General features: G+C 42.3%; 2 protein-coding genes across 3 annotated transcripts in view; both read right to left on the reverse strand.

The window, feature by feature from the left end:
* CSRNP3 (cysteine and serine rich nuclear protein 3) overlaps nt 1-9,030 on the reverse strand; it is a 111,825-nt gene extending 102,795 nt beyond the window's left edge. For both annotated transcript variants that reach the window (XM_055717785.1, XM_055717786.1), the window contains exon 1: nt 8,925-9,030. The gene's annotated coding sequence lies outside the window, so the exon portion shown is untranslated. The remainder of the gene's footprint in view (nt 1-8,924) is intronic.
* A 2,140-nt stretch (nt 9,031-11,170) lies between these two features.
* SCN2A (sodium voltage-gated channel alpha subunit 2) overlaps nt 11,171-14,704 on the reverse strand; it is an 80,891-nt gene continuing 77,357 nt past the window's right edge. The window contains exon 27 of the mRNA XM_014282933.3: nt 11,171-14,511. Within this exon, the coding sequence (XP_014138408.2) occupies nt 13,316-14,511 (1,196 nt within the window). The 3' untranslated portion in view covers nt 11,171-13,315. The remainder of the gene's footprint in view (nt 14,512-14,704) is intronic.

The raw sequence follows: 14,704 nt of genomic DNA on the forward strand, positions 1-14,704 counted from the left end.
CTCCATTTTCTGTGCTAAAAACACAGTATGTATTACTCCAAAAGTTGCAGCTGCAGAGATCCATCAAATTGATTTCCTGAGTTGCAAATGCCTTTTTAATCACCTTCGGTAGGCCTGCAAGAAAATGCTTAGCAGAATCATGAACTTCAAAGGAACCATACCAACAGAATGTCACAGTTGGCACTGAAAAGCAGGACAGTAGAAAGCAAGCACCAGGAATTATTTTAAACAAATTTCTCAAGACATGTCAAACAAGGGAAGATTAAAATTTTGTCATTGGGCAGAGAGAGCTCTTTTCAGACAGATCAACTTCTGAAGAGAGGTCCTGGAAGAATCCTGAAGTCGTCATTAAAAACAAAAATCAGCACTTCTTATACATAATTAAGCCTCAGTTAGGAACAATTTTTAAGACAGTGACAGAATCTGCTTTATTTTGCATCATTTTGAATAGATAATCTGTTGAAATTAATGAGCAATTCAAGCTGGAGGATGGGTTTTCATGCAATGTTCAGAGACACAAAGTCAGAGTCATACGCAATGCGAAGTCACTCAAGCTCTCCTTTATTTAGAACTTCTTGCATGTGTTAGTATTCCACATATCTGTGTAAGGGAGAGGTGTATGTTAGACAACAGTCTATTTTAATCTTTACAGTCTTCCTACCTTATCTTTTATGGAGTTCTTGTACAAGCTCAATCAGAACTTGTCTTAGTATCTGGTCAGGCAGGTAGCTGCGTCCCATGATGAAAGATCAGTGCTTAAATGTCACTGCATGATGTAACCGGAGGGACATCAGGGTGGAAGAAATATGCCTTTGTCTGATGATCAGATAGTTTCTATCTGACAGTGAAGTGGCATGACTAAACAAAGATGGCACCAAAGACAGTCCTCATACAGCTACAACAATAGGGAAAATGCTGAAGGTCGGCTGTCAAACAATCACATCGGTATTTCTGCTACATACTGAATAGGTAGCAATATCATGTTAAGCTCAAGTCAAAAAATGTGTAATTGTAACCAAACTAACTCCTCTTACCTATTACCACAGGTATTAACGCTTCCCTTAGGGTACCAGGGAGTAGTGCTAAAAAAGGCCACACTCGTAAATAGATTTGATATAAGAGGGCAAAACGTGTGAATATTTTTACCATTCACTAAGTGCTATGGTTAAAATACAATAGGAAAAGGTCAGTATGAACTGCAAGACACAAGGGAGCCATTTCAAATATTTGCATTTATCAGCTGAATGACAATTTTTTGCTATTTTAACCTACTAATGTACAGTTCTAACCAAATACTTTTACATATAAGACAGAAAATACCCATTTCTCAAAACCTAAAATTTTAGATGAATGCTGATCACTCTATAGATTGAAAAGATACATTCCCTAATCATATATCACTAAAACTAGGCTAAATATTATGAACTTAAATCTGCTTAAAGATAATAATAAAAAAAAAATAATACTGAGATGCAAGTAATATGAGATACTTCAATAAACAGGATATTTCATTCTAGTGACATTATACGGCAAGAGATCAAGAAGATTTCCTTACAGGAAACCAGGCAATTTTAGCTGTATTCATTGAGGTTTTCCTCTGCTTCAACTACATTTACAGACTTGACCTTTTACATCCCTTAAGGAAAATAATATTTTTGCAAATAATTAAGTGAATGTGTTTGTGTTACAGATCATGTATCACTATGAAAACTGTCATTTTGCCTCATCTTAAAAGGAATTTTAGTCACACCCAGGATCAGCAGCAGTATCACCAAGTGCTTGATTAGCAATATAGCAGATATTGACAAGAAAGCTGGATAATGATCAACACTGGCCATTTTAAGTCTTTAAATTACCTTTCATTAAGCACAAAACATGTTGGTTTTTATTAGAATCAGCATTTTTATCAGGCTGCTCCCCAAAACAAGACTGAATTAATTACTACTAATCATTAGTTATTTTTAAATTCAATCCAAGCTGCATGCTGGAGACAGAAGTAGGCATTTTCTTTAAAAATCCCTGTACAAAAGGGAGACACCACAATCATCAAAGAACTGTGAGAACATCAGTTCAGTGTGATCATGCACTGACACCTAGTGAATACTTGCAGTTAAGAAATCTTTTTGCTTATTTTTCCATTGCCCACGCAGGACAAGTGCTACCACTATATACATAAGTTATAAGATAAGATGTTTCACATATGGACTGTTTCCCTTCTTCTAATAGGGAAACATTAGGATGCGCAGTATTTCTTGTACACAAGCATAAGAACACACGTACAGTATGCAGCATCTGACCTGTTCAAAAACGGTGTATGTCCCTGTAAATGAGTCACTACCTCATTTAATTTTGATCCGTAACGACAGCCTAGCAATGAGTGCACAGTATGCCAATGACACCAACCAGACAAACAAGTTCTTAGGGATGAGGTGTATTCTCCAGCCTCCATCTCCACTCAGGGAGTCAGCTGGCCCCCACACAGCACTACTGTTTGGTTTCCATTATGTAGGAAATGGTGATGGAGCTTATCGGCAAAGCCCTTAAGTGTGAACCACACATGCTGAGGAACAGTGGAGACTGCAACCAGAGGATTTATAACAGAATAATATGGGGTCAGCGATTATGTCATCGCAATGTCAGTCCTTAACAGCCTCAACAACTCAACGTGTCTCAACAGAAATGCAGAAGCTGTTTGACATATTCATCCAGTTTTACGCAGCATCACCAGCCTCACATCCTCTCCATATACTATGGAAAATATCTGACATTGCAACTCACAACTCTTTGCATTCTTTAATTGCGTTTAAGTGATCCCTTTCTCCTAAACTTTGCACATTTCTCAAACATGAAGCCCAAGCCAGCAACTACCTTTTCTCCTGAATTCTCAAGGAGCACTGGACAAATTGTTCCATGAAAACCTGTACTGCCTAGTATTACAAGCAAAGCCAGAAAAATATCAAAATAAACCTTCAAGCTCTAATAAATGGGTTGAGGTTGCGTTGGGAGGCGGGGAGGGAGGTGGTATGCAATACACTGCCAGGTGCTATCAGTCCCCACAAATCTTTGCAGACATATGCTAAAAATTCCAGGTTTCATACCTTTGTTTCCTTGAATTCACAAATATAAGAACGATCCAGAATCACATACATCATTCTGAATATATACAACTGCAGGCTATACGCTTTTTTTTCAACATTAGCACTGAATTGACTTGAAAGTTGTTCTTCATGATAAGGGACTACCTACCATGCACCCACCATGTTCAAACTATCTCCTAGAAGGCCATTGGGAGTGGGGGGGAAGAGGAGAAAAAAAGTAAATTAGTCATTTCAGAACTTCTAGCTTCACTTGAAAAAACTGATATGCATCCAGGGTATTCATGCCTGGGTATGGGCATTAAGCTCGATTTCTCTCTCATGTATATGCAAGTTATTTTGTCACAGCTACGACATACACTAGTGACAGAAAAATCTTTTACAAACCGGCATTTGGATGAAGTTATTACCTAAATACTAGATTGCCCTACTCCAGTACAGTACTTCTACAGCAGAACTACATGTCTTTGGATAAGTAGCTTCAGATGCAGAGTTCAATGCAGCATTTTTCCATTTTCATGATTCCATAATAATCCTACGTGTGTGTGGTGAACAGCAGCACGGGAAGACAGAGGTCTCACAGCCCAAATCACATGAAGACCAGCAGGCCACTGGCAGCAGACTTTACTTTCCAAATTTGTTTTAATGCATCTCTAAACACCCTTTCAGATATAAAAATATTTGTCTTAGATACACTATTCACAGATTTTTCCATCATAAACAGTAATTGCCTAGTTTACCTATGCCATTTATTTCAGTAACTACGTCATTCCCATTTTCTCTTTTACCAGTCACAAAGAAAAAAAGCAACAACGACAAAAAAAAACACCCCCAAAAAACACCCCCAAAAAACAACCAAAACCCATTCAACCCCAGTAATAACCACCCCAAACTAAACCAACAGGGTGTGGAAGGAACTCGACAAATCTGAATTGGCTTCTTTTTTTGGAATGAATGCTCAAAAACAACATAGAAAACCTATCTAATTTAGGAAAAAAAAAAGACTCATGCCCCAAGCACAAGTTACTCTATCCTATACCTATTTGGTTCAGGATACCTCCCAAACATCCCATACCAGCCCATGTATTCATCTGAGAAGGTGAAGGACAGGCACACACAAAAAATCACGCAAGAGTAGTGCCACTGTGAAGTAATTTTAGTTTGTGAATCAGATACAGGATTTTGAGATTCTCTAGTTAATATATGTAAGTCCATTTTAAAAGTAAATATTTTATGAATGCACCTTGGAAATCAGTCCAAGCCAAAGTAAACATTAGCAGAAGCCAAGGCAAAGCCTGAGCAACTTTAACTCTCATTACTCTTTATACACATATACAATGTTCACAAATACATACACATACAAATTTATATGCATATACAATGGTCTCCTGTTTGTCAAGACTCCACCTGGAAGATGAGACATTTTCCCTGCTATCACTACAGTAAGTCTTTACAAATTTTCCACCATCTCTTATACTATGTCAAAAATTAGAACTGGTAACTGTATTCCTGTCAAATAGTTCATGTTTACACATAAGCTTACTGGCAACACACAAATTATTAAGGGGAGGGATGGGGGGGGGGCGGCGGGGAGGGCACAGCTGGTCAGCTTTCATGAATCAAAATTTCTTCAGTAATAAAGAAAATCTATACCCCCTCAAACCATATACAGTATTTGCAGATCAAAAATCCTCGTTGCCATGGGAACTGTAAAAACTGCCAGTGATGACATAGCAAGGCTATAACAGAAACATGTCTGCTGGGAAATTACCAGTAGTCCAGGTTTTTGTATCAAAAATGCTTGGGCATTTTCAGCCTGAAAACAAAATGCTTCTTCAAATCTAATTTCCAAACTCTCCTTACAAAAGTATTTTGCAAATTTTCACTAAAACCAGCTCATATGATTACTTTTTAAGATGTATTATACACAATGCAAGAACACCAACTTCCGCATATGTCTCTTCCAGGTACACTTGGTACAAAGCATGCACTAATGACTTACATTGCTCAGTCCATCTACACATAGGACAATAAACAGATCTTTTTTTAAAAAACTATAGCACTTTATGCAAAGCATACATAAAAAAAGAACATGGCATAAACCAGACTGCATAAAGCAAGATTTATAATACAAATGTTTAAAACATTATTTCAAGGTTAGTTATACCTGCAATTTGCCCTTTGTATCCACGTTCTCAGGTAACAAAACATTAACATTTGATATTAAAATGGAATATCATGCCTTTTGAGAAGGCTGTTGGCACTTCAAAGCAAAATGAAAAATCACTGGCAAACCTAGTCATGCAATTCCTGCTTGAACACAGTCCCCAGAAGTATGAATAAAAAAAGTCAACAGGCTGATCAAAGGATTCATGTAATAACATGGAATTCATAGTATCAAGCATACCCTTTTCAGCACCCCGTTACAGTCTAAAGAGGCGCTATTTATTTTCCTGTCAAATATGTATATGATACAAAACGTCTCAAGCGCCCCACATGAAGAATACTGCATAAAAATGCTGTTTGAACTATGCAACCTCTAGGCCATATGCTGATTTGTAACACAAGAATGAAGTTAGGAAGAACCCTGGAGAAAACAGGTTTCCATAAGAGTAACTGCCAAAATTGCTTCTGCACATCGAAGCCATCTCAATATATATTTGAAACACATTTTTCTTTTAACATTATAACTACTTAAATATCAGATTATGACAACTGCCTTAAAAAGAAACCTTGGAAACTAAGTACAAGTTTCTGCAAACTGGTTCCTGGTTCCAGATGGCTCTACAGAACCATTAATTAAAAAATACATTCTTTTTCACGTGTTCTTAAATACATACTTTTTCATTTGTTCTAACACCACTTGCTTATCAGACAACACATTATACAGAACCTAGTATCAATCAAAGCAATTAGTTTTGATTAACTCAGAGCACAGATTAGGGCACCTAACCCCAGTTTAGCCATGCCCACTCTCTTTTTTGACCTAGCCTGCACACCCTGGCACGGAACTGCACAGCTCTTGTGAAATGCTTGGACAAATCATCACATAGCTGAGGATATTTTAGAGTAATAGAAGGCACTTCCAGTGATGGGTAGGGGGTGGGCAGGTGACCTGCATCTTTATTATGACTTGCAAAAATTGCAAATGTATTTAAATTGAACTCAAGAAGTCAAGCAATTTACCATCAAGTGAAACAGTTAAGCATGCAACACTTAAAGGTAAAATTTTATGTTCAGAATAGCGCGCATTCTTAATTTGCCAAGTTTTTAGAATTAGTAAAAATACAAGTGTCTTTTCCTAAGAGGTGACTGCTGAGGAAAAAGGGCTGCGGAGTAAGAAACTAGTATTATACTACAAATAGTAAAAAAACTCAGGAAAATGTTTAATCTTCTAGCTCATTTTATCTGCCTCTATCAGTCCTTCACTTAACACTGCACCTCTTTGATGAGTCATTATTTCAGTAATACAGATGCTCTGCATTTCTCAGATTCATAGAAACGTTAGGCAGATGTCTTCACTGCCAGGGATATTCAACCCTCCTTGTCCTCTGGCTCACTGTTTCTCTAAATTACTCATTATCTCCAACCTGTAGGAGATTCCCTTATTTATATTTAGCTATTTAGAAAAGAAACCAAACCACAGCTCAGCCCCATTCACCCCCATCTCCACTTTGAACAAATAGATCGATGTATTTACATCAGTGCTATAACATCTGTCTGCGGTTGAAGTAAGCGACTTCTACTGCTGTACCATCGATGTGACAAACACAAACCAGGCTGTACTCTGATCTGTTGCCTCTCTACAAGCCCTTTTGTTTCCAAAGTACGACAATTTACAATAGTGGATGTGTGTTGTAAGGACACAATTACACCCTCCTGCAGCTGCTTATCGCTTATTTCCCTCCCAGCCGTCGCTATGCAATCACAAAGGCAGGAAATAATTTTAAATTGTCATTAGAAACACCTGACAGAATCCAAAATCTAAACAGTACAGCACAGGACACACAACGACCATAAATTCACAGCAAGATAACGCTGCATGCTGCAAACGCTTCTCAGTCTATTGCACAAGTAAGGGCTCCCACAGAGTGAAGAAGCCAGCCTAGTTTTAAGTGCCTTAATATTCCAGAATTCTGGGACTCCCTAACTCAAATTACAGATAGACTTCTCTAGGTTCAATGAAACTTATGCTACACATTGCATAAAGTTCTGTTTATTTCATGGTAAAAGCTTTATTTTAAAATAAAGGATGCTTCATCACAAAGATAAACTGAAACAATCTCTCAGAGTTCTCTGGTTTTCCTGCTCTTTACTGAATGCTCTATCTTAAACAAAAGACAGACATTTTTTGTGACTTGCCCTCACCTACCCAGGTATGTTGCTGGGTGAGCCTGAACTACACTTCATACAATAAACACAAAAATAACATTAAACCAAAAACCACAGATAAGAACAGGCATACAGAAAGGGCAGACCTTTCCTTATAGTCAGTTTTTAAAACGCTATTTTTGACATCGCTATAGCTTGCTTTCCTCTGACAAGACTACAAAGCACAGAAGTCATCCTGGAGTCACCCTAGAGTATGCCACTCTACTACCCTTGTGTCTTCATTTACTTTACCGCTTTACAGAGTAAACTTATTAAAATTTACAAACTTCTTAGAGCTTCATATTTTCCACACATAGTATGTAAAAAAATCCATTCTTCAATCTGCACGCTGATGAAACAAAAGCCACAGATGTGGATGCGCAATCATTTGTGGTGGACTTCAGCTGACAAATCTCCCGGTAAAACAGACCCTCATCACTCAGAGCCGCAAAACCAGGTGGGCACAACTCACCGGCAGGACTGAAGGCACACGGTACCGGCCACCCTGAAGCAATCCGTTAATTCTTCAGCTGTGCCAGGCCCCGGCAGGCGCTGCCCTGCCCCGCCGCCTGCCTCCCCTGCCTGCTCCGTGCAGAAGGTGCTTCAGGCCAAGAACGAACCGCTGGTACCGGCTGCTCCGGAGCCCGTCGCGCTCAGGCGGATTTACCGCACGCCTCTCACGCAGGGCCGGCACACGGCGCAGGTTTCCCCAGAGCCACTGCAGCCGCACGAAACGCTCCCTAGTCATTCTGCCATCCCGGCGGGCAGCTGTGGCTACCCCGGCTGGTCGCCAGCCGCCCCCTCGGGCCGCTGGGCCGGCACCCGTGTGGCGGGGCGGGGCGGGCCGGCTCGGGCGCCCACCGGAGCGGCTGCGCTGCGAGCGGGGGCTGTGGGGCGCCCGCCGCGCCTGGGGACAGCGGAGCCCCGCCGGGGTGCAGCGAGCCGCCCCGCCTCGCCCCGCACGGCTCCGGGCGGCCGGCGGTGCTACGAGAGCCCGTGACTCGCCGACCGCTGCCGCCGCTGGGCGCCGTCCACGCGCTGCGGGGGTCCGTCCCCCTCCCCGCTGAGCCCCGGCCCCGGCTAACGGGGCCCTCTGCGGGCGCAGCCGCCCGGCGCGCTGGCGGCCCTGGCCTGACACGCTGCGGCTCCCGCGGGGGCTGCCCCCGCCCGGGTCTATCGGCCCTGCGCCGGCCGCCACAGCAGCGCGAGCAACGGGGGGCCGGTCCCCCGCCTCCAGCGCCGCCCCGGGCTCCGCGGCTGGGCGGCACCGAGCGCTCCCGGCGGCCGCCGCTCGCCGCCCCCCCGGGCCGCCCCCACCTGCCGCCGCGCGCCGCCCGGGGCAGCCGTTGGGCCGGGGCTGCGCGCGGCCCCCGCCTCCCGGCCCGAGCTTGCCCCCCCCGGGACCCCCCCGGGACGCGGGCAGCCCCCGTCCCGCCGCCCCGCCCGCGCTGCCCTTACCGGCCCCCGGCGGCTGCAGGCGCGGCGGGTCCTGAGGCGCCCGACGGCCGCGGGCTGGGAGCGGGCGCGCGCTACCTGCCCGCCCGCGCGGCGGCCCTCACCCCGGCCGCTCCCTGCCGCGCGCGGGGCCGGGCGGCGCTGCGCCAGGTGCAGGGCGCGGCGCGGCCGGGTGGCGGCGCTGTGGCGGCGGGGCCGGCGGCCGACCCGCAAGCTCGGCCGAGGGCGCCGCGTCCCGGTGGGCGGCGGGGGGAAGCCGGGCGGCGGCCGCCGGGCCGGGGGTGTCCCGCCGCTGCGCTGGAGGGGTCCGCGGAGAGCCGGCCGCAGGGAGCGGTGGCCGCGGCCGCGTTACAGCAGCGGGGGGCTGCCGAGGCTCCGCGCCGCGGGGGGGCATCCGCGCGTGGCTGCCTTTGGGTGCGTGAGCGGGTGTTCTTCGCACACCTACAGCTATAATAAAAAAAAAGGGGGGGGGGGGGGGGGGGCGCGCATGCAAAACCATACCTGCGCCTCAGGTTTGAGAAATTTAATTATTTTTTATTTGCAGGAGTCTTCTGTGAAGTATAAATCCCTGCAAGAAGCACAGCGATGATTTTCTCGTCTAATTCGCACAAATAGATGTATCTGCATTTTATTCCATAGCTTTCCCCCCGCAACACCAACCAAACGCCCATCCCGTTGGCGCTGCAATCACGGCATTTCAGATGCTGCCACCGCCCGGGATCTCGGCCCCTGCCCACCCTGCCCTCGCTGTTCGCACCGGCAGAGCTAAACCGTCCCACTGCAACGCTGCAGCCCGAGAGCTCGCTGCCTCAGCTCGGCGGGGCCGCGGGGCCTCAGACCCGCGGGGGCACAGGTGAAGGCCGCTCACTACCCCGCGGCTCCCTTTGCAGGTGCGTCCCACGGGATCTGCACCCGAAGCTGCGGCTGCCGCCGCACACACGCCGCTGGGTGCCTCTGCTTTTCCCGATACTTCATACTGACACGGCTGCACCCCCTAGGATGTTTGTTAGCACTTGTACGTGTTTTTCTTAGCTTTTAATTTGTTCACTGTATCCTGCCTTCAGGGCATTACTTTACATTTACAACAGAGGCAATCTGGTTTTAGAAATAGTACTCTAATAGGACAGCTACCTAAAAATTCAGCTTTCTTGCTTTCAGGGTCACAAGTGCTATTTTATTCAGAACCAATTTTAGCATGTTTTATGGCATCAGAGATGACTTTGCAACAATATAAATGAACTCCCATTTTAATGTGTCGAGAAGATGGTCATATGTCACAGTCGAAAGAAAGACTAATGACAATTTCTTGTCGCTCACTTTTTCCGGAAGGTGCTTTGTGTCTCAAAGCATAGGAAGCCCTGCTAGGGCAAAAAGAAACACTTCGATACTAGGCATTCTTCCAACATACTTCCAAGCATCTCATGAGGGATTCTGTAAAGTGGAGACAGATTAGCTGACTGACAAGACTGATACAATAAATACTTATTTATATTATTTCCCCCAAAATTCAAAATTCTTCTCAGTTCCACTGCCACCGCTCTTGCAATGCCTGTTCTACACCCGTCTCCTGTATTCTGCTATCAGCCTTTCCATGGGTATGTACGCATCAACCGATACGTATGCCAGCTCCCTGACAGTGAATAGTAGTGTCTGTAAATTCGCCACAGAAGTTTAAAATTATAGGATTTTTCACATTATAATTGGCATTCAGCACCCTAAGATTAATAAAAACCCTATGAATTTGATGCTTTACTAAAACTTCCAGCAGTTTCTCCTGACTTCCACCCCTCATATCTTAAAGCAAAGTAATTTTTTTTACAAATTATGTAGTAAACAAAATTATTCTTATAACACAAAGATAATTCTTCACTTAAAATGTTAAAATATCATTGAAATTATGCACACTGGTTTGCAGCCTTGATAGCTACTTTCTTTAACATGTGTTTTTCTAGTTGTCTATGAATACCTGACATGAAAAAGGGGGTTAGGCATTATGTACACATAAACATTATCCTACTAAAGAATATCTTTAAATAGGATTAATAATGGGAAGATTGTTCATTGAAATCATGTTAAAGATCTTTCTGAAAGCATATGGCTTCAAATTTTTACTTTTTGCAGATTATTATTATGAGTTAATCGCTACTCCTTATTTCTAAGATTCACTTTATAGATTCATATCTTATTTTCATAGCACCTCTTGACAGCCAATAGTTTTTAGTAATGAAAACAAAGACAGAACAAATAAATACAATAAAAAATGAAGTCTTTATTCTTTTGGCTCAACTGTAATGTGGTTTACTGTTCTTTATGGTAATAGCATTTTCCTGCATGCAGTTCACCGACACACAAGTCAATATTTTTGTAAAAGGAGGAGTCAACATCAAATTTTTGCTTGTGTAAGAAACACAAAATGTCCTGATGTGATCAATTATACAAGTTTGCTATTTAATTCCTGTGGAAAAGAAAACAACATTGTGGATCCCATATTATATTTAGAACAGTTCTAGTGCAGCATGAATCGACAAGAATAAGAATAGTCTATGTAAACAAACACTGGTAAAGATTTCATGAATAAAAGACTACCTTGAAACTTCTGATGCAGGCAGTGCTAGAATTTTAAACAAATCTTCCCCACCACATTTCAATTACAAGTTATATCTATTTGGAAGCAAGTGCATTTTGGAATCAGTTTGAAACTTATTTCACATTAAAATGTGTGCAAAAATACAGTACTAATAAAAAAGCAGAAACCTAAAGCTACCCCATTCTTTCCTTTGTTTCTTAGTTAGTGAAGTTCTTGAATTAAAAAGTGCTATGGATAGAAAGTAACAAAAGTGACAGTGACATCAACCTGAAGATAATTCTCATTTCTTATTTTATGTACAAAACGCTGAAAAATAAAATAAAATGGTATTTTTTACAATATTTATATTTTCTTAGAAAATTCTATCCATGTATTTTTCAACAGATTAAGCAGTTTGCAACATATCCTGTACAGTCTGACTATACACCGTACAGTAGTCACTTAAAATTTTAGAATGCAAAGCAAGAAGCTTTTAATTAGCTGCAAACTATTGCTTGATGTCATGAAAGAATGATGACCGATTGAACAATTTGTTTCACTTAACCACTGAGATATGGCTTCCCATATTAGACTTTTAACAGTGGAAGGAGTAAAATTACAGCAGCAAAGGCAAGATAAACATGCATCAGTGATAGCTTCCAAACTATCTATAATGGTACAGAATACTTCATATTAGCTGTTGAAAGCTTGCAAACTACACTTATTGTGGTACATATTTGATGCAATAAATATTGTGCACAGGTCATTATTTGTTTGCTCAAACATGCACCACGGGATAAAATAACTATTTACATAGACGGTACTTTTTTAATCAACACATACAATGTCAACCTTGCTGAGAGCAGAAGATGGCTAAACAATACTGCAGGGTGAAGCAGAACAACTTCATAATCCTTAGGTTTTGCAGGTTTTTGGTAAATTCAATTTCCCAAGTTCAGGTAAGCTGTTTTCTACGGAGTACTTAAAAACGGGCTCTTATGACCCTTAGTAAATTTTTTTACGCAGAGTTCGTTCAACTACAGTTAAATGACTTATGAAAAAATAAAACATCTGTTCTATTATTAGCCTCTATGGGACTTTACAGGCACATTAAGATTTGTCTGGATGGGATACTAGATGGATACTGTTAGTAAGCACCTCAAAATATAGAGCCACCCTGAAACATGGAAGTAGTCAGACTCTGCTGCTTTGTGCGACGTCATGTTTTTCCATGCATGAACTACAAGTGCAGCATGCCTTCATGCAAATCACTTCTGTCTGTACATTATAGAGAATCCGAGAGTAGAACACCTGGTTCTCGTACCCCCTTCCCCAACATAAAACCCATTTACAAAAATAGTCACATATAATAGTAAACAACCTGTGAATTAAAAAATGATAAGTTCACCAACACTGATTTTTGTAAAAATATGGCAAATGTGGCTGTTGAAATGCAAACAGTGGACACAATTTTTGTACTGTGTGTTTCATGTTCAACACAGAGATTCATAGGTTTGCACCTTTCTTTTGTAACTGGTCCCTACAGTCTGATTGGCCATTTTATCTTCTCTTCAGCAGTGTCAGCTGGTAATAAAAACAACAACCTCCTGTCAAGATGTTACCCTGTTTTACAGAGCTGCAGTTTGATGACGAGGGGTCACTGTCTTGTTATAGGCACTGACCTTTTTTATATATATATATATAATTATATATATATTTATATTATGTAAAAACTGTCAGTTTGGCATGTACCTCCTACAGGAGTCCTGTTGACACAAATACATACTTTCTCAGGCTGTAAACAGTTTATCACAAATAGAATTCTGTGTTACTTTTTACTTTCCCTGCTGTCTTTACCTTTATCTTCTTTTTCTGATTTGTCTTTTTCATATTTATCTTTGTCTGGCTTTGTTACACTGTCATAGGATGGTGGGGAGGTTGTGGATGGGGTCATATCTGTTTTTTCTGGAGTGGAGTTCTCATTTAGTTTATCCATAATCATATCTTCTTTCATGGGCAGATCGTCCTCATCTTTACCTTTATCCTGATTAAAGATACATGAAACTTTTTTGACTTTTTGCCTTAAAAGATGACGTCTGAAAGCACGCTGAATAATGACAGCAGATACCTCCTCCTGTTTTCGTTTTAATGTGGTTGTAATTGGTTCATAGGAGACTTTAGAAGGATTGGCCGCCATAAACCGATCTTCCATCTGTATTCTGAGGGCATCCATCTCCCCACTTTCCCCCAAAACACGCTTTGTGAAAGCAAACAAGATGTCAAGGCAGTGAATTCTGTCACCGCTTACCATGGGCAGATCCATTGCAATAAGCTGGACTTTGTTTGGTTTTGCTATAAGAAGAGGAGGATCTAACGAAGCTGCAAAATCTGATAGTTTACTGAACTCTATGAATTGTGTTGCATCGGGATCAAACTTCTCCCAGACTTCATAGAACATCTCAAAGTCATCCTCACTCAAGGGTTCAGCGCTTTCTTCAGTAGCAACGCTGAAGTTCTCCAAAATCACAGCAATGTACATGTTCACCACTACCAGGAATGATATGATAATGTAGCTGACAAAGAAGAAAATCCCAACGGAAGGGTTGCCGCAGTCGCCTTTAACGGAGCTCCCCGGGTGGTCTTTATGGGGGTCACAGTCTGGCTCCCCACTGTTAAGAATTGGGGCTAGCAAACCATCCCAGCCAGCAGACGTGGTAATTTGAAAGAGGCAGATCATGCTGTTGCCAAACGTTTCAAAGTTGAACATGTCATCAATCCCAACTTCCCTCTTGACATAGGCAAAGTTGGACATGCCAAATATCGCATAGATAAACATGACCAGGAAGAGCAGCAGGCCAATGTTGAACAAAGCAGGAAGCGACATCATCAAAGCAAAAAGCAGAGTGCGGATTCCCTTAGCGCCTTTAATGAGGCGCAGGATTCGACCGATTCTGGCAAGTCGGATGACTCTGAATAGTGTGGGGGACACAAAATACTTCTCAATCATCTCAGCTAAGAACATACCTGTTGAAAACCAGATGAAATTAATAAAGAATATTATTAAATTTCAAAAACACTGCTAAAGATTTATCCTACAAACATTGTAGAACTTTAAAAAGAATAGAATATTTGAACAGATTTTAGGAATTAGCCATTCAGCTCTTTTTACAAGGCCTTTACAGTTTGGTATGCTTTGGAAACCCATAAATACCAATAG

This window comes from Falco cherrug, chromosome 8 (genome assembly GCF_023634085.1).
Source record: "Falco cherrug isolate bFalChe1 chromosome 8, bFalChe1.pri, whole genome shotgun sequence".
Taxonomy (NCBI): domain Eukaryota; kingdom Metazoa; phylum Chordata; class Aves; order Falconiformes; family Falconidae; genus Falco; species Falco cherrug.